The sequence below is a fragment of the Pristis pectinata genome, chromosome 22, assembly GCF_009764475.1.
Source record: "Pristis pectinata isolate sPriPec2 chromosome 22, sPriPec2.1.pri, whole genome shotgun sequence".
Lineage (NCBI taxonomy): Eukaryota > Metazoa > Chordata > Chondrichthyes > Rhinopristiformes > Pristidae > Pristis > Pristis pectinata.
The window spans coordinates 31,457,427-31,476,033 of NC_067426.1; the positions used below are offsets into that span (position 1 = coordinate 31,457,427).

Below are 18,607 nucleotides of genomic sequence, written 5' to 3' on the forward strand. Positions count from 1 at the left end.
GTTTTCAAAAGATGAACTGGATAAGTACTTGAAGGGAATAAATTGCAGGGCTATGGGGAGAGGGTTGGGGAAGTGGGAGTAGTTAAATTGATTTTACATACATCTGGAGGCTCTAACCCTGGGCTGAATGGCCTCCTTCTATTTATAACCTTTCTATGATTCTAAACATGAAGAGCATTCAAAAGCATTCCAAATCCTTGACAGCTGACATAGCCTGTAGCTCAGATGGTCACTTCAGACCTTTGGGCCACTTTATGGACAGAACATTTTGGTTCACCCATGGATTGGAACTATATCATGCAGGGCTTCCTCATTAAGAACTGAAGTGGCTTTAATCACTTCTCCCTAGACAATATTTTACAGTGAAGTTAACCTCATTACATTACACAGGAGCCATAAACATAGTGCTGTTTATTCGATAGTTATTCTGACTCCTTGGGCCTCAGGTGCTGCCGAATTTTGCTATGGTGGGCTTACAACCAAACCAGTGGCTGGTGCCGTCACCTAGCAACCCTTTAAACACACATCACTTGTGCCAAATAATTTCTAAGCAAGGTCCAAGGATGCCTGTGTCCTCATTGGTTCCATGATATTGTCCTGAATGCAGTATATGAACCTTTCCTCCAAATTACTTTTCTTAATTTTATTTGTCAGACTATATAAAGATTAAAGTCCTCCATGATTATTTTACTACCTTTGCTGCAAACCTTTTTTATTTCCTAATTACTTCTCTCTTCAATTGTGTTACTGACACCGGGGGATTTATTAACCATTCCACACTGGTTCCATCTGCACATGATCTCTCCCTTATCTGGTTCCATTTATCACCATCCTTATCAGATTCCAGAATCTGCAGCCCTTTGCTGTTTCCACGTGTAACCTTCCAGCCTTTGTCTCAACCTCCATCCTCCCCTTCCCCTACCTGGCTGCGTCTGCCCATCATTCCACTCCTCACTTGGTTCTACCTATTGTCTACCAGCTCCTGTCTCACCCCACCCCTCACCTCTTTATACTGGCCATCTCCCCTCTACACTCTCAGTTCTGACAGAGGGACTCAACCTGAAAAGTTGACCATCCCTTTGCCTCCACAGATGCCGCCTGAGCTCCTCCAGCAGTTTGTTTTTGCTCAGGATTTTTTTGCTCCATGGAGACATAAGAGACTGCAGGTGCTGGAACCTGGAGTCACAAACAATCTGCTGGAGGAACTCAGCAATTTGAGCAGCATCTGTGGGAGGAAAGGAACTGTCCACGATTCAGGTCAAAACCCTGCATCAGTTACATCCAAAATTCAGCAAAGCATTTTACAGCAGTAAATGCTAATAAATGCAGACCAAAGTGGCAGTCAGTTTTTGAAATGGAAACATTTGCAATTCATGGTGTGATAAATCAACAGGTTTTCTGTTTTGAAGGCATCATCTTTTGCCAGGACACCAGCAGACTTTCCCTGCTCATCTTTCAATATTTTACACGCATCTCAACAGCAAGGCTGAAGGTTTCACCTAAAAGATGGGACCTCTGACATTGTAAGTTCCCTCAGTACTACAAAGTGGCAGCCAAGATCAGTAATCATATCCGGGAGTCAGTCCTGAAATCATAACTTTCTGGGACAGGGACAAGGTGGTCAAGATTAATGTCAAAAATAGAATGGAAGGACAAATTTATAACACTTTACGTACAACTTTTGAAAGCCAAGCCCTTTCAGTTGTTTTAGAGTTGTAGCAATTTTAGATAATAAGTTCATCTACTCACCAGTTCTTGTATTCTTTCAGGTAAGACATCGTGGATTGGTTCCTTCATGCAGCAAAGTGCATGCAATGAAGATCCAAAGCAGCTCGGAAGATAATTCCCCGAAATGGCCAGAAAATAATCTTTTCCTCGTCGTAGATGCAAGATTAAAATATCCTCAATACGGTCCGCTCCCATATTTAATGAGAGGGCAGTCATTTTATTCACATATACTTCCAACTCAATTTCTATTCTCTCCCCTAAAAAGTAAACAAATTCTTTATTAAGCTGCTTCATTCACTTCACCAAATAAGCAATCTGATCATTGCAAAGAACATCTCCAGAATCTTAGAACAGGTGCACACTTTCCTGTTTATCTCGGAAGGTTTTGAAGGTGCAAATTTTTACCAAACTCAACGTTTTCCTGTGATTCAGTTTCAGTGAATAAAAACCACAATGTCTATATTTGTTAAAACAATGAATAACCAAGTGCTAATCTACAGCAGATAATAAGGACAAATATGTCATAAAAATATAAACTATATTTACTCTCAGAGTTCAAGTAGAGTCTAACAACCCTGTAGGCCCCCTTCTGTGCTGTATGATTTGATTAATAGCACTCCCTGGATTTCACAGAACCAAGCACGTGGTTTCCTCATGTATTTAATGTGGAGTTTGAAAAGACCAATTCCTTTTGAAAAGAAATTAATTTAATATATTAACCCTGAAGCAGATCTGGTGTCTGGCCAACATTAAACAAATTTGCCCGTTTCCAATTCATGACAATGTTCTGTGTTTATACTGTTTGACTTCCAATTTCATTTGGCAGGAAGCTATGCTTCTGGCACCACACATCCAGCTACTTAGATTCCTTTTCACAAATAAGCTTAATCTAAGGACCACAGGTTTACATCATGTGGATCTGGGTCACATTCTGCCTAGAGGCAGCTAAATTACTGAACCCATGCTCTCCAGATTTTTGAACAACTGAAGAGAGGGAAGGATGGGACCCTGGGATTGTATGGCTCAATCACATCGCAACCTTGGTAATGCCAGTGGCTAGATGCAGATGTTAGTCAATCATGTATGTTTACAAGATAGCCTCACTTTAACCACCAATATGTTGGTGGAACTCAGCGGGTTGAGCAGCATCTGTGGGGTGAGAGGAAAGGAACTGTCGACACTTAGACTGATGCAGCGTTTTGACCCGAAACATCAACAATTCCTTTTCTCCCACAGATGTTGCTCGACCCACTGAGTTCATCCAGCAAATTGTTTGTTGCTCCAGATTCCAGCGTCTGCAGTCTCGTGTGTTTTACTTTAACCATCACCCCCAAATAATGTGGGGAGTGAAGATAAGTATCCAAGTCCAGCTAACATGACACAAGCTGTCATCATTTTAAAAGCTAGGGTCAAATGATTGTTTTCTTGAAGATTCAGGAAAAATTAATGAAATGCCATCAGATAAAAGAGGAATACTGAATATTGGTAATGGAAATAAAGCATATTTTTATACTTTAGAAACCCAAGGTCATCATCAAGTTATTCTAGCAGAGGTTAATGTGTGAACTCAGAAGAAATGACATTTCCATCTCCACCTAGTGCACTGCTTTCTAAACGAGAATGGCACTTTGATGTCCAATTTACCCTAAGACAGCAAGCAGCTGTTAGGAACTGAGAAGTTTGGTTCTCTCATTCACTTTGTGTGCAGTCCCTAAACATGAGTACTTCCAGCACAATTTGCAACTAAACAAACAGGTGAAAGGACATCAGATTTATTCTGGGTGGTAACTTACACCCTGGATGTCAATCTTCTTAATTTTGATCATTTGATTAGGGAATGACATAAAATCAAGCCTGTATCAGAACGCAATGTTAAAAAGAGGTACTTTTGTACAAAATACAACATACCTTTGGTTAAAATCCCCTTGTTAGGTGTAGCACTAAACCACGGTTTGCAATAAGAAGGTTCATTCAGTTTGGTGATGAATTCAAACTGACAGGGCACAAGTCCAGTGTTGGCAATGACAAGTGTTTGAACCTGGAGTTGCATGAACTTTACATTCTCAAAATGAAACTGAAAAAAAGAAAACATCTTATTTAATAAATGAATGCCAGAAAAAAGGAGGCTTGCAATATCATTTTGGAAAGAAATGCAATTGTCCACAAGGTTTAAATTAACATATTAACAGTCCAGAATTGATGGGTGAAAACAGGCAAGCCACTGAACTATAAAAGGCAAGGGAGTATCAGTTTGGCCTCTGTTTTATTTGTATATCCTTCTGTAATGTATAAATGTGTTAAATGAAAGCAAGTTGGAGTGCTCATAACACGTGGGAGCAGGCAAATTTACTGAGAGAAGCTACATGGCTACATTCATCTTTCTCAACAATCAGCAACAGAAAACAGGATTATAACAGCATTATAATTTTAACAAAAATACAAAGCAAATAATTAATTTACCTTTTGCTTTTAGAATCTGAAAAGACACAAGAATATTAAAAGCAACCTGCTCTGCCATTCAATAAGATCGAGATCTGATCAGATCTTGATCTCTCCTGCTTGTTCCCCATAATTCCTCAATCTCCTATAGACAAAAGATCTATCCATCTCAACTCTGACTGTATTTATTGATTCATTCTCCACCAGCTTTCTGGGATAGAGAATTTCAAAGATTCACAAACCTCGGAGAAGAAATAGCCCCTTGTTCTTAAACAGGCAACTGCCATTCTGAAACTCTGCTGCCAAGATTTGCCTACAAATGGAAACATCCTCTCAGCACTAATCTCGTCAAGGCCTCTTAAAAAGGTAAATAATTTGATACGATCATCTGTCATTTTTTAAAGCTGAAGTAATTATAGGGCCAACCTACTCAAGCTTTCCTCAAAAGTCAACTCCTTCATCCCAGGAATCAATCCAGTGAACCATTGCTGAACTATTTCCTGTGCAAGCATACTCCTCCTTAAGTGAGACCAACACTCTACCCAATACTTGAGGTATGGTTTGTTGATGACATATAGCATTACACCTTGCACTACGTCTACTTTGCAATAAAAACTGAAGAATATTAAGAAATACAGATTTTTAAAGAAAAAGTTGGTTTAATGAAGTAGTCATTCTAAACCAGGTTACAAAAACAACTTGGGGGAGGTATTTACTACTGGTCCATCGCGCTGCATGTCGTTCTCTGCTCCAGAGATTCACTTCCACTGAAGCGAGTGATTGATTTTCAAAGAATGAGTCACTACAGGAAAACTGATATTAAAATATGATCAAACTCTGTCTCAGCTTTCAATAAGCAAATATAGCAAGGATTCAATTAGATAGGTTGCAAATTATCACTGGGTTGTGAGACAAGGTTGACTTTGTTTGACTCAAAATAGGGCACACTCTAAATTCATATTCCTACCTCATTATCCTGCCTGTAGCACGTATACTATAGTCATGATAATGAGAAAGAATCTGAATATTGCTTTTTCACATATCTATAGGATCCAGTTTCTAGAGCAGTTAACACTTGTTGATAATTAATAGTACAAACTTAACTTTTAACAGCATCTAATAAAATTCAGATATTCATTGCCTGTAACTGACAATGGAAGTCGGTCTACAGGCACGAGAAAGATGGCAGATGCCATGACAGCACATGGGTGTAAAGCAGCATCCTGACTTCCTGGATGTCTTATCCACAAGATGAAGAGAGGGGTTCTCCAATTCCACTGGCCCAGGAAGCTTTCCAGGTCAACATTGAAACAGTAGTGATGGAAGGCTGCACGAGGTCAATACTGGAAGTGAAGTCTCACGACAAGTTTAATGACCAAATTCTCTACACCCCCAATTCAATTTCTATCAATCAGTAATCTTACCTACACACTCCTGCTACACACTCACTACATACTCTCATTATGATGGCCATTGCCTTGCCATTGTGCAGTGCAAATGTCACATGCCCAAGCCTCAATGTTGCCTTGGTCTTGCTTGTTATTCTGTTTCATGGACTGCAAGCCAGTTGGTTTGTTCCTTGCAGAACGGCAAGTAAGGTCCTCTCATTGCTATCTTATTTGATCTTCATCCTCTTTCTCTTCCTGCACCTGCAGGCAAGAGCTATGTCTGCATGATGACAAGACTGTGGATAATACAGCAAGACATCATAATGCGGGAGACCCTCCCTGGACCATACTGGAATGCATTTTCAGAGGAGTCATAGGTAGGAGCTGAGGTAGCAGAGTCATACTTTCAACAAACCAGTGATAGCAGCCACAATACTGGGATGGCAATATGGGTCTCATAAGAGTTCTCTGTTTTTGTTTGTGCAGCCTTAACTGGATTCAGGTCAATAGGAAACTGTCTTTGTCCCTTAAACAGCCATTACTTGTTCTTCCATTGCAACTGGAAATATAAAGGCAAAGCTGACTTCTACAAGCTGAATGAGCTACGAAAGCTCCTGGATGACTGGCATACATCATCTGAATCTTCTGGTTATGTTGTAGACACCTTGGACTTTTGGGGAGTGAAACACTTATGCAGTTGTGTTATTATTCTGTTATTCTGTTTCATGGACTACAAGCAGAATAACAACAGGAGCTCTTTGCAATTAATAGCCACCTGAACCGTCAGGAATCACCACAGACCTCTGGAAATCCCTCTGTATTGGTGGGTCACTGTATATTTGTTCCCTGTGTTTCTCTACCAAAGAAGGTGATGAATTCATCACCAAGAACATCTTGCAGCATGTAGTTCTCACCCCACCTTCTTGGTGAACCAGAGTCCTAGGCTAATGTGAATCCCTGATAAACACATTTTTCTGAGGAGTAGTGTAAATCATGTGCTCCCTGAAGACTCAAGCTCAATAGGTCATACTCAGCAGAGCTTTTCCCACTTCTCCACCTGCCTCCTCTGACTGCTCTTCCTTGAGCCCTGTTCTATTCCCTAAAATACTGAAAGATACCACAGAAATGGCGACAAACTCATCAATTTGTACTAACCAAGGGATTAACTGAAGATTTTAGATCAGCAACAGTCATCACACTTAGCATTGAGATAACAGAATTTACTCCAATACACTGACAATTCTCTCCAGAGACCCAAATGGCTCAATCAGTAAACTTGAAGATTACTTAGGATCTCTTTATATGCACACAAAGTTATTCCCGCAACTAAATGCCATACATATGTCGCACATGGCATTAGAAGGGCCATCATGCCCCAATTTGATGGGGTTGACAATAAATCAGTATTGCACAAGGATGGAGGTCACCAACTGTCCAATCTGCTCACAAAGTGTGTGATGGAAAATACGACATTTGGGCTTAGTCCAAGGGATTGTAAAGAGCATAACCGAAAAGAGAGCTGGCTGTAAGAGTTCTGATCAGGGCCTGGCATGGGAGAGAAATTCAGGTAACAAGGACAAGGACCAGATTGGGGTTTAGAGGAATAGAGAAATGGAGATCATTGCATTGATCATTGGGTTAGGAGATCAAGGAGTTAGGGATTAAGGCCAGAACTGATTGAGATGGGATTGGTGGGTGGGTGGGTGACTTAACCCAGTGGGACTTAAAGCTTTGGTATCTCAAAATACAATTTGGAATAAAAACTAAGAAAGCATTCAATATGGATATTCTGATCTCTGGTGATATGCTTCATTAACTGAGCACAAAAATGTCAAATTAACACACACCAGTCTTTATTTTCATTTTATTGACAGTAATAAGTCATGGTCAATTTTTGCTGCAGTATGCAACTGAGAAGTACCCGTACAATTGTATACATTAGATCTAAGTAGATGACCATCAACTTAGGTTTTACTTTCGACTTTAAATTGACTTTATAGTGTTACAGCAAGATGGAAGAATACTTTTTTGAAATAATTAAACGTCAGTACATCGCTAGAAAGAATTCTATGTCTGCTAATTTCTCCATGAAATCAGAAATTTCACTTAACTAGAAAACCATTAGTTATGTGGGTGTGGCAGCATACCACACAAACTGAACAGAGCTGAAAAATCACAGAAAATTGGCCAGTAAGAAAGCTGCAGACCTAAATAGCAACAGAATACCTTACCTCTGTCTTCGACAGCGACACTGAAGGAATAGAATCATTCTCCATTCTATCCAGTGTACGAACAATATTTTCATAGGTCTTCCTGCACAAGTCTTGATTGACCACCTTTATCTGTAAAAATATGGATGGTACTTAAGAACTGATCAGTACAAAGTTATGTATTAAACAGCGTAAAAATATTCCTTAAAACTAAAGGAGAAAATGACAAATGCTGGCAATATAAAAGCAGAAGAAAATTCTGAAGATGCTCCAGTCCAGAAGGATCTGTGGACAGAAAGACAAAATTAATGATCATTGCAAAAGGCAGTCAACCTGAAGTGGTGGTTTCAACATGAATCACTCTCTTGAAGGACAGGGTAGGCTCAGGGTTAGGTTATAAACAAAGTCAGGCCAAATCCTCTGCTACTTCTGTGACAGGGATCGACCTTTACAAATGTCTTGCCTTAAAGAGTCAGCTCATTTCGATAATGTATTTAATATATATTTAAATATATTTCAATCCATCTATAGTGCAACTGCAACACTGATGTTACCTTAGCAGCTTGCAATTTTTTCTGGAGCTGAGTAACAAAATGCTGGCAAGTACCCTTCGTAGGTCAAGAGGAAGAGTAGTAGCAATCCCAACCACAAAGGTTACATCTCCCAATTACTAGTCTCCTCTATAATGCAAATGCAAACTTCCCCTGATCAACATCTGACCTGTAGCTTCTTACGGATTATTCCTATTTAATCATTACAAAGGAATAATCCAAAACTACAGCACCTAAAGAAGAAATTACACTTTACAGAAAGGGTTAATATAAGAGCTCTGAGATGCAGAAGGATCTGGGCATCTTAGTGCATGGTTTGCACTTGTGGGGAGGTAGAACAAGTAATTAGGAAAGCTAACAGGAAGTTATAATTTATTGCTATGTGAAATGAAGTAATAGGGTGTTTAGGCTACATTATATAGGACAGTGATGAGACTTCAGCTGGAGTATCGTGTAGAATACTGGTGTCCATATAAAAAACAATGTAAATGCATTGGAAGCAGTTTTGATAAGACTCACCATACAGGAGGGGCCAAGTGGACTTTTCTGTTCCTAATTCTTATGGTCATATGTATGTCAGTAAAAGGGTTTAAATTTACTCAATAAAATGTACCTGTTAAATAAGTACATCTTAATGGGATCACAGACTCACATGGTAAAGAAATGCTTCCTTTCACTCATGACTACATTATGTTTGAGCAAATGATTCTCCTCTCTCTCTGATTCCTCACGTCAGGACACAATAGTGTAACAATTACCAATGGAATATTTATTAGTTCGAGGCCACTATATACAGTCTAGGTTGTCCTTTGCTGCATAAACCATGTCAAGAAGACAGTATTTCATCTGGTCAGATCTTGCTTTGTGATGATAAAAATTCAAATATCTAGATTGCTAGAAATGCAATTAAAGTTAGATAAATTTAAAACTATGGTCAAGGTGTAAGTAACTTCCCAAAAGGGTTGTTAACTATGTTTGACACAGCACTCTAAAAACAAAATATTGTAGATACTGTAAATCTGTTAAAAAAAAACCATGAACTGCAGGTCAGGCTGCATTTTCTGTTTTAACATAGCACACAATGCATAAACAATGCAGTATGCACAATGCAGTATCAAATGCAATTACGTATGCTTTCTTTGATTAAAGTCTAACTCTGCCTCATGGAATCAGGTTTCACCATTCTACCCTTGCATTGAAAAGTATATTGGCAATATGCATTGGCTTGAAGAAGAAATTTATTCAGGCTGCTACTGATCTTCACATTTGATGCAGTGAAACCTAATCAGCATCAATGGTAACATTTAAATAAGCCACACATCTTTTTCCACATACAAAATCTTTTCCTTTCATTCCTGCAGAAGTAGTCCACCAACGTTCACTTCATTCTTTTTCAATTCCAGATACTTTGAGTATTTGCTTGATCAAGATAAAATATTTACTAAGTGATCAGATAATTAATACTTCTATGCAATTACTTATGTAAACATGGAGTTGTATCAAACAATTCCTTTTTATTACAAATGGCCAAGACAAAGGGTGAAACTCTGGTGGATGTGAAAAGGTGATTTCGTACCCCAACTTGAAACAATGAGCTAACAGGTTTATGGTCACTGATTCTCAAAGCCATGTGACTGCGATAGTCCAATTGCTTGATGCTGCTGCCTTTCCAAAGGATTCGATCACACCATGCAGGGACTCGGCATTTCTCACTAAGAACAAAAACATTACTTTTTAAAAAAAATTCAGAAACACTTAATAGATTTTTATACATAAAGCCACATTCATTACACCATTCAAGTCAAATAAAAGTGCATGAGAAATAAAAATGATATTCCTTTGTATCTCAGTATCAGCTGAATTTGCTATAGGAAAGAAGAAAATTAAGAAAGATTTTCCTGTCCTAATTACTACAAAGTGAACTTTGGCATAAAGTAGTGATGCAGATGTTGTAGTCATTATCTAGGCTCATCTACAGCCACCTGTTTATATCAGTCTCTTAAATTTTGCCTTTTGTCATCTCCCTTAAACTCCCTCCTCTGGATGGTATCTGTTATTAAGCTTCCTCTGTAGATTGCCCTAAGGCATGCTTTCATGTTAAAGGCGCTCTTTAAATGCACAGTTTAATTGTTTCTGGAGGATGCAATCAATGGGGAAGTCTCTTGAGGAACTGTACCCTATTGAAAGGGTACCTTTGGGGAAAAGGTACCCTATGGAAAAGGGTACCTTTCCCTTTTGGGGAAAAACTTTAACATTTAAAGTATTAATGAACAACAATAGCTGCTTCCAGGTTGAGACCCTTTTAGGGATTATCTCATGTGATTAAGTGCTTTCTTTAGTGTAGAAAGTTCCAGAAGAAGTGTTTGTAAGACAGCAACGTTAATAATATTTCCTGGTCATCTAAGTTTTCTCATTACTTAAATACAGAGATAATTTACTAATCTTATCAACTTTTTGCAGTATCATAGAGAAACAAATGAAGGAGATAATAAGACATGGTGTCAGAAATGTTGGTCAATGAATCTATGCAATTTAGAAGCAGTGCTAGAACTAGAATACAGAATGCGGAGTGTGATCCCTCCCAACTGAGACAACACGTGCAGAAACAGTGAGTTGTGTGACTCAATTGTGTTATTTCACATTTCAAATAAAACATGCACAAGATAAGAAACAAAGCTGCCTAATGCATTGGATTTCCAAGGGAGTCACTCATCTAAAGAATGGAGACAGTAGAAGGAAGCGTTTATGGCAGAAGAAAATGAAGATGTAATTGCATATCATTGGTCAAAAATAATTATACCAAACCATAAAGTCTTCAAGTGAGATTGTGGAAAATGCATGAAAGTCATTTTCCCTCTCACCTTAAAACTATGCCCTCCAGTATTTGACATTTCCACCCTGGCAAAAAGACACTGACTATATGCCCAATCAATGCCTCTCGTAATTTTATATACCTCTATTAGGTTCTCCCTCAGCCTCCAATACTCCGATCCAGGTAACATCGTAGTGAACCTCTTCTGAGCCTCGCCAAAGCTCCACATCCTTCCTATAGTGTGGCAACCAGAACTTCACACAATACTGCAAATATGGCCTAACTGAAGTTTTATACAGCTGCAACATGACTTCCTAACTTTTATACTCTGCGCCCTGATCAATGATGGCAAGCATGCTGTACGCCACCTTTACCACCCTATCCAATGTTCCTAAGGGTCCTGCCATTTACTGTAGAGTTCCCTCTTACATTTGACCTCTCAAAATGCATGACATTACACTCATCCTGATCAAACTCCACCTGCCATTTCTCTGCCCAAATTTCCAACTCATCTATATCCTGCTGTATCATCGACAACCTTCCTCACTGTCCTCAACTCCAACGGTTTTCATGTCATCTGCAAACTTACTAATCAGACCACCTAGATTTTCATCCAAGTCATTTATCTACCACAAACAGGACAAGTCCCAGCACCGACCCTTGTGGAACATGACTGCTCACAGTCCTCCAGTCAAATAAACACCTCCATCACCACCTTTCTAAGACCAAGCCAATTTCTGTCCAACTAATAAACTCACCATGAATCCCATGTTGCTTATTCTTCTGGATCAACCTACCATGAGGGACCTTGTCAAATGCTTTACTAAATATAGACACATGTAGTCAACAGCTACTGCCCTACCCTCATTAATCATCATCATCACTTCCTCAAGATACTCAAATTTGTGACACAGGACACCCCTGCACAAAGCGATGCTGACTTTCCCTCATGTCCATACTTTTCCAAATACAAGTAAATCCCATCCTTAAGAATCTTCTCCAATAATTTCCCTTGAACTAATATAAGGCTCACCAGTCTACAAGTTCCTGGTTTGTCCCTGTTGCCCTTGCTAAACAAAGGAATAATCCTTGGATGTTCTCCAGTCTCCTGGGTCCTCACCTGTGGCTAAAGAGGATACAAAGATCTCTGTCTAGGCCCCATCAATCTCCCCACTTTCCTCCCTCATTATCCTGGGATAGATTCCATCAGGCCCTGGGGACTTATCCACAATATTTCGCAGTACACACACCACCAGCTCCTTAATATCAAAATGCCCTAAAATACACCCCTCCCTAATCTCACCATCATTCACGTCCCAGACCTTGGTGAATATTAATGCAAAGTTCCTCTAGCTCCATGCCTAAGTTCCCTCCGTTGTCCTTGAGTGGACCTAATCTTTCCTTCGCTACCCTCTTGCTCCTAATGTACATTTAAAATTCCTTGGGATTCTCCTTAATCCTACTTGCCAAGGACATTTCATGTCCCTTTTAGGCTTCCTAATTCCTTGTTTCTTTCCTGCTTCCTTTATATTCCTCAAGGATACATTCATTCCTCATATTTGGGAGTGAATGACTGCCTCTGCAGAACAAATTAAACTATCTACTACTCAGGGCCGAATGGGGAGATCAGAGAACATGTGCAAAATGCAAGACCTGCAGATCTTTAAGGAACCAACCAAAGGAAAGACTTCACTCTCATCAAGTTCTAGACAGACCACAGTTGTGACAGTCCGTTTCTTCTAAAGGGGAAAATGTACCCTCTGACAGTGGATTATTTTTGTGGGAGGTAGACTTCTTGGAGAACATTCATTAATTGACAATTATTCACAAGTTCAAAGGGCAGTCCGCCAGATATGGTATTCCTGAGGTACTGATCACAGATCATGGCCACAGTTCACAGCAGACAACTTTGAGAGGTTCTCAAAGAATCGGTAGTTTAATCTGGACATCATCATCTCACTTTCAGCAGAATAATGAAAAGGCAGAGGACACTTTGAAATTCGCAAAGCAACTGTTGAAGGTGGCTAAACCATCCAAGGCAGACTTCTATTTCAGCATCCCAGCTTCCTACAAAGCCCCACCCCAAGGGACAATGAGCAATCCAGTGCAGATACTTAACAAGCAAACAAGAGCTCTAATCTTAGCAACTGATGGGCTGGGAGTGCAGAAAAATATAGGGGACAACTGGATCAACCAAAAGAAAATAGGCACACAACTACAACAGTGGTACCAATAACCTACCAATACTAAGAGTGGGAGATATAGCAAGGATGAAGCCCACATTCATCCAACACCAGACAAGACAGAAGGCAGTGATAATTCAACACACACCACACCCCAGATCACAAGGAGCTGCGATGGAGAAGGTGTCCCACATCAGAGGAACAGGCACCATCTCAGGAATATTATTGCAAGGACTAGCTTGACAGAAACAGATGTAAAGATACTGGAGGGTATACCACTAGTCCTGCACAGAAGAATGCCACAGCTCAAAGGTAGATCCCAGGAGAGCTAAGACCAGACTTGAAAGGATCGTCTGTCAAATATCTGGAGAACTGTGTCAAAGTAAAGAAATTGGAGACTGGAGAGGTACTTTGGATTTGATTTACTTCTTGTCTTTTAATTTTTGAAGGATGTAACTTACCATATGTGGCACATGTAATGGTTCTGAGCAACAATTGTTGCTTTAAGGCTGTTACCCCTTAAGTATTGTATCATGTGACTAAATATCTTCTGTTTTGCAAAAGCATTTTAAGAGTCAGTGTATTTGGAAGAAAGCCAGAGCAAGAACATTGCCTGGTACTGTAGGCTCTTTCATTAATAAAGTAATTTGTTTTCAGTTTCAATTATCAACCACTTCTACTATCTCAGAGAAATGAACTGGAGAGATACTGTGACATATACTGAAAGGAAAATGATGCTCCTTGTTTTGTTTTGCTATTTTTTGTTAGATCCTGGTTAGAACAGATTTCAAGTTAAAGATGGCAAATTCAACTTTGAATTCTCCAATGAGCAATTCAAGTCATCCATTACCTCGTGTCCCAGTTATCCGTGCCAATATCATACTTGTAGGTTGGCTGGAAGTTGAGTGCTCCCTCTTTGAATCCTTGGAATACTTGCAAGTTCTCCATGTGTTTTGTCAGCTGTGCAACAACAATAGAAGTTCTTACAGTTTCAGTCTTAACATGCAGGAAAGCAAATGCAATCATGTGTTAAATTATAAAATATTTGTCAGTACTTTTTTTCCATTTGAGGACTAGAATTATTTTTAGTCATCTTCTTAAATGAACCGGTTAAAAAAAAGCAGTACTCAAATAAGATGATTGGAATGTGATGTCGGGAAAATGAGCTAAAATAACTATGCTTGAAATCTTCCACATTTTCATCGTGTAACTTTAAATAAATCATGACATGAGGAAAAGATGTGTGGAACAAGTATGAAATGTATAAATACTATGAGCCTAGATTTTATAATTCTCCCCCAAAAGTTGAGGTTCAAACTTCCTGATTCAATAATCTTTGTCATGTCTCTTGTAACGTTTTGGAATAACTTAAGGCCACTACTTAAAATTGTGAATCACGTACTATTATGTTTTAGTAACTGTAAATATTAGCATCTTTTGAAGATCATTTTTCTCTTCCCCAATGAAATATTCTGCATTAATTTTTCTCTATACTCAAGGGCAATCAAGTAAACACAAGAACATCTATCCATTCCATAAATAACTTTATTACCAAATAGCACCTTCTTAGGCTATATCAGGTTCTAAAAAAAACACCAATCCCGTTGTCAATTTTAACGAGTTCTTTTATGAACAAATAAATTTAAACTTCAACAGATGGCATTCACTAATTTTTGGGGGAAAGCACTTCTTCCAATTTCTTGTTTCCTCAAGGTTAAATTTAAACCCTTGTGATACTTTTTAGTGCATGACAACTAGCAGACTCACACCCAAACCTTTCAGCATTTTAAAACTCTGCTCCAAACCAACCTATCTTTTTTATTCAAGGAGATAAATTTAGCTTTGCGAGCTGCTCCTCACCTCAGAGCCCAAGCCTGTAATTATCCTAGCTGCTTAACTTTATTTTTAACCATTGTTTATAATTAGCAAAATATTGTCAAAAACTTCCTTTAGTGATAATTTCTCCTCTTTTGGGTGAGTCAATTATCAATTGCAGTGATCCGTGGAGATCAACTTCCCCCTGTTGTCTCTGAAGGCCTGGAAAAATTAATGGTTACTGTAACATAAATCTTACCTGATCAAACTTGACAAGTTTCTTATAATCCTTTGCTGCTATTAGTTTTTTAATTGTTTCTACCTCGGGGTGACATATCCTGTAGTTCAAATCTCCAAGCCATATTATAATGCTTTATAATGAAAAAAAATACAAAGTTGCAAACAATTATGCAAACATAAATGTTTCCCCAGATACTCACCCCACCCCCCCCCAAAAAATAATTGTATTGTGTACATATATGACATCAGTATACACTCATGACTGTGTGGCCAGATTCTACTCTAACTCCATCTACAAGTTTGCAGATGATACCACCGTTGTAGGCCATATCTCAAACAGTGATGGGTTGGAGTACAGGAAGGAGATAGAGAGCTTAGTGGAATGGTGTCATGACAACAACCTTTCCCTCAATGTCAACAAAACTAAAGTGCTGGTCATTGACTTCAGGAAAGGGGGCGGTGTACATGCACCTGTCTACATCAATGGTGCTGAGGTCGAGAGGGTTGAGAGCTTCAAGTTTCTGGGAGTGAACATCAGCAACAACCCGTCCTGGACAAACCATGTGGATGCCATGGCCAAGAAAGCTCACTAGCGCCTCTACTTCCTCAGGAGGCTAAAGAAATTTGGTTTGTCCCCTTTGACTCTCACCAGCTTTTACCAAAGCACCATAGAAAGCATTCTATCAGGATGTATCACGGTTTGGTACGGCAACTGCTCTGCCCAAGATCGCAACAAGCTGCAGAGAGTTGTGGACACAGCCCAGCGCATTACGGACACCAGTCTCCCCTCCTTGGACTCTGTCTTTACCTCTCATTGTCTTGGTGTAGCAGCCAGCATAATCAAAGACCCCACCCACCCGGAACATTCTCTCTTCTCTCCTCTTCCATCGGGTAGAAGATACAGGAGCCTGAGGGCACGTACCACCAGACTTAAGGACAGCTTCTACCCCACTGTGATAAGACTATTGAACAGTTCCCTTATACAATGAGATGGACTATGACCTATGACCTCATGATCTAGCTTGTTGTGACCTTGCACCTTATTGCACTGCACTTTCTCTGTAGCTGTGACACTTTACTCTGTACTGTTATTTTTTTACCTGTACTACATCAATGCACTTTGTACTAACTTAATGTAACTGCACTGTGTAATGAATTGACCTGTAAGATCGGTTTGTAAGACAAGTTTTTCACACTACCTCGGTACAAGTGACAATAATAAACCAATACCAATACCAGTGTTTAACAACCCTCATTCATCAGGAATCATTCTTCGAGTGTGAGCCGTACATGTTATAACAACTTGACAGTGGAAAACACTGTTGATACTATCATCTAATACTGCTGTATATACTATCCAGCAAGAGTCACTGAAAACTAAAAATATATCCAACAATAGTTAAGGTCTCCATACTTCATCCTATGAACTATTGTCAGGTTAGGTAAAGGTCCCTCCATTCAGCTTCACTTCAAATATTTGAGAAACACTCTCAAGTAAATACAGAGAACGTCAATAATAAAATGATAACATTTTCTGCTTCTTAATGATTCCAAATCTACTATTTATAAAAGACAAAAACTTAAGAAAGGAACATAAAGCTCACAGTCATACTACCAATGAATTCACTTGACAGTTCTAAAATTTCTTTGCCTGCTGGTTAATAATTACTGTACATGAGCTTTAGCTTTTTCAAAATCTCAATATATTACACCAGCTATATTACTCATATCCATCCTTGCTGTTACTTCTCCAAAGAATTGAATTGTATTAGTCAAAAATGATCTTCCCCTTTGAAATCAGTGCTCTATACTCATACTAAATGGCTTTTCTATGGTGTCCTTGAGTAAGAATTCCATTACTTTTTCAGCCATAAGACATTGACTCTTTCACTCACCCTTGTTAGTTTAGAATAAGTGGCTGACATAGTGGTCTTCCTAATGATGCACTAGGAGAGAACATCAGGACGTGGCTTTGTCCTGCCAACTCAGGAAGAACTAAGGTTGGTGGGAATGAGGAAATTAACAACTACAGTTAAAAAATATCCCCATCTCTATTTTATTCCAAATTAGAAAAATATACTGGAAATGAAAAAAAAATCCAGAAAATGCTGGAAACTGTATATCAGGCAACATCCAAGAAAGGAGAAACATTTAATGTTTCAGGTCACATTCTTTCATGAGCTTTGAAATATTATCTCTATTTTCATTTTTGATTTCATCTCCTCACTTCCTGGAGTCGATGGCAATACTAGAAGTCCTGTTTTACTTGTGATGATGGGACTTCTGGCTTCTAGTCCAAGATCTAACCCAACAACCTTGCAGTTCCTCGCACATGAGCCTGGGCAATGGATACTAAAGCGGTGGAGATAACATGGGAGAGGATATTTCTCACATTCCCACGTTAGATGCTTGTATGATCTCACTACATACTTCACACAGGTTAACGCCTCACCCTGGATTTCATTGCCCAACCAGTCCAGGAGGATGGTGATTGTTCAAAGTGTTGCTCCCCTTTTTTAGATCAGCCAATTCAACATGGACGCTACTAAATTTGGGATCGTTTTGCTTTGCACAGCTCATGCCACAAGAAGCTCAAACAAAATATGGATGAAGCCTTTGGAGAGATCCAGCTGTTGCCTGTTCCATGACATCAAATTGTCCTTGTAGAAAATTGATTTTTACTAGAACCAATTTGAATACAAGATATTCCTCTGAACTATAGATGGAACATTGAAAAAGATCAATTTTGTACACAAGCAATCTCTTTAGTCTAGCCACTTACTCATGCTTCATGATTGTGAGAGATGCCAACGGCAGGTTAGACTGAATAAAACGCATTCTGGAGCAGATTTCTTTGTAGTCCTGGTTCCGTCTGTCACATTCCTCGGTGTGTGCGGCAAGATGAGAGTTCACGATACACAAGGAGGTGTTATGAAACTGAAACCTTATACTCACTCCACCCTTGTTACCCTAGGAGGAAAAACATTTGAAAAGTTTGAGATTTAGAAAGACAAAATAGTAAAATGATCTCCGAATTCTTGATGGAAAATTCTTTGGAGAAGTAATACTTTGTTGGAAAAATATACACTAATCCTTCTCAAATTATGAATTGCAGAAATTGTGCATTTTTTGATGGGCCAGATAGTTCAACCTTGCTCCTGTCTACATCAATGGTGCTGAGATCGAGCGGGTTGAGAGTTTCAAGTTCCTAGGAGTGAACATCACCGATGTCCTGGTCCAA

At 39.1% G+C, this 18,607-nt stretch overlaps 1 protein-coding gene across 5 annotated transcripts in view; it reads right to left on the bottom strand.

Moving 5' to 3' along the window:
- inpp5b (inositol polyphosphate-5-phosphatase B) overlaps positions 1-18,607 on the bottom strand; it is a 135,184-nt gene that overhangs the window by 16,333 nt on the left and 100,244 nt on the right. For all 5 annotated transcript variants that reach the window (XM_052036675.1, XM_052036676.1, XM_052036673.1 and 2 more), the window contains 7 exons: positions 18,149-18,336; positions 15,386-15,497; positions 14,162-14,271; positions 9,893-10,028; positions 7,787-7,897; positions 3,637-3,802; positions 1,750-1,985 (listed from right to left, as the gene is read on the bottom strand). In XM_052036675.1, the coding sequence (XP_051892635.1) occupies positions 1,750-1,985; positions 3,637-3,802; positions 7,787-7,897; positions 9,893-10,028; positions 14,162-14,271; positions 15,386-15,497; positions 18,149-18,336 (1,059 nt within the window). The remainder of the gene's footprint in view (positions 1-1,749; positions 1,986-3,636; positions 3,803-7,786; positions 7,898-9,892; positions 10,029-14,161; positions 14,272-15,385; positions 15,498-18,148; positions 18,337-18,607) is intronic.